The sequence below is a fragment of the Vigna unguiculata genome, chromosome 5 (assembly GCF_037176805.1).
Source record: "Vigna unguiculata cultivar grain cowpea cultivar isolate G323 ecotype 2 chromosome 5, ASM3717680v1, whole genome shotgun sequence".
Lineage (NCBI taxonomy): Eukaryota > Viridiplantae > Streptophyta > Magnoliopsida > Fabales > Fabaceae > Vigna > Vigna unguiculata.
The window spans coordinates 12671921-12673958 of record NC_140796.1 but is presented as its reverse complement, the minus strand read 5'-3'; the positions used below and the strand labels follow the sequence as shown (position 1 = coordinate 12673958).

The 2038-nt window shown below is 34.4% G+C and overlaps 1 protein-coding gene across 1 annotated transcript; it reads left to right on the top strand.

Annotated features, from left to right (window-relative positions):
* On the top strand, positions 1 to 1626 carry LOC146886087 (uncharacterized). The gene is made up of 3 exons (XM_085673299.1): positions 1 to 650; positions 780 to 994; positions 1253 to 1626. The coding sequence occupies exons 1-3, from the start codon at positions 1 to 3 to the stop codon at positions 1624 to 1626; spliced, it is 1239 nt and encodes a 412-aa protein (XP_085529425.1).
* Positions 1627 to 2038: the final 412 nt, after the last annotated feature.

The window sequence follows — 2038 nt, the reverse complement described above, 5'->3', positions numbered from 1 at the left end:
ATGACAAACTTTAGGAAGAACAATGAATTAACTGAAGCAATGCAAGCTATCCAAGACATGGCTGCTGCTCTAATAAAGAATCAAAGACCTGAAGGAAACCCTGAATCACAAGGTTTAGCTGAATTTAGAAGAGACAAACCCCCACAATTTTCTGGAGGATATGATCCAGAAAAAGTTGAATTATGGATTAAGGAGATGGAGAAAATATTTCGAGTTATGAATTGTGTTGACAACCAAAAGGTGAATTATGATGTACTTATGTTAATAGGAGAAACTGAATATTGGTGGGATGGTACCAGGAGATTACTTGAAGGAGGAAGAATAATGATTACCTGGGATGTATTTAGAACAAATTTTTTAGAAAAATGTTTCCCTAATGATGTGAGGAGAGCAAAAGAAATAGAGTTTATGCAGTTGAAGCAAGGAAGTATGACAATAGGGGAATACGCTTCCAAGTTTGAAGAATTAGGAAAATACTCTACTTTCTTTTATCACCCAGAGGAAAGGATGAAATGTATAAAATTTGAAAATGGGCTTAGGGATGAATTGAGAAAAGCAGTAGGAATACTAGAAATTGTTAATTTTCCTACGTTTATTCACAAGTGTAGATTTTTGGAAGATTTTGAGAACAACCAAAATATCGAACCAAAGTATTTTTGACCCCAAACAAATAAAAATAAATGCATTGAGGGAAAACCTTACAATCGCCTACAATGGAGGACCCAATCCAACCAATCTTCATCAGGAAATTTTACTAGACCTATATTTGATCATATCAGATGCTTTAAATGCGGACAAGGTCATCCTACTAAAGATTGTCATCTTAAGGGACCAGTCTATTTCAAGTGTGGGAAACCTGGTCACCTATTCTCTGAGTGTGGACAACAGAAGCCACATTTCAATTCAGTTGCAACCAAGACAAGACCTACCACAACAGGAAGAGTGTACACCATGAGTATAGCTGAAGCTGCTGAAAACCATGATCTAATTCAAGGTATGTGTTTTATTAAAGGAAAAACTTTAAATGTATTGTATGACTCAGGTGCAACTCACTCATTCATTTCCAATTACTGTGTTCAACATCTTAATATGTCGACCTCTTTTCTAAAAACTAGTTTGGTCATTTCAACTCCCACAAATTACTCGGTAATTACCAATAGAGTTTGTTTAGATTGTCCACTGTTCATTGAGAATAGAAAATTCCTTGTAGATTTAATATGTCTACCTTTATCTCAATTAGATGTAATCTTAGGTATGGATTGGTTATCTTCCAATCAAGTCCTTTTGAATTGTGCTAAGAAATCAGTGATATTTCCAAACTCTGAGAATCCTTTAAAATCACCTACCAATTCAAAAAGTGGGCCTTTAAGGAATGAAATTCAAGGGTACTTGTTATTATCTTCTATGGAAATAAAAGAGGAAGTTGAGTTGAAAAATATAGCAGTTGTTCAAAATTTTCCTAAAGTCTTTCCCAATGATATCCTTGGTTTACCACCTAACAGAGAAATTGAATTTTCCATAGATCTGATGCTTGGAGTTGGACCAATCTCTATGGCACCATATAGGATGTCACCCTCTAAATTAGCAAAATTGAAGAAACAATTAGAAGAATTACTTGAAAAATAGTTCATTCATCCTAGTGTGTCACCTTGGAGAACCCCGGTTTTGTTGGTTTAAAAAGAAAGATGGAAATTTTAGGTTGTGCGTAGATTACCATCAATTAAATAAATTCACCATAAAGAATAAATACCCCATTCCTAGAATAGATGACTTGATGGACCAATTGAGAAGAGCCTATGTATTTTCTAAGATAGATTTAAGGTCAGGATATCATCAAAGTAGAGTAAAAGCAGAAGACATACAAAAAATTGCTTCCAGAACTAGGTATGGCCATTATGAATATCAAGTGATGCCTTTTGGTGTGACCAATGCTCCTGCAATATTCATGGATTATATGAATAGGATCTTCCATACCTTTTTAGATCAATTTGTGGTTGTTTTTATAGATGGCATTCTTATTTATTCGAAGACTCTTGAG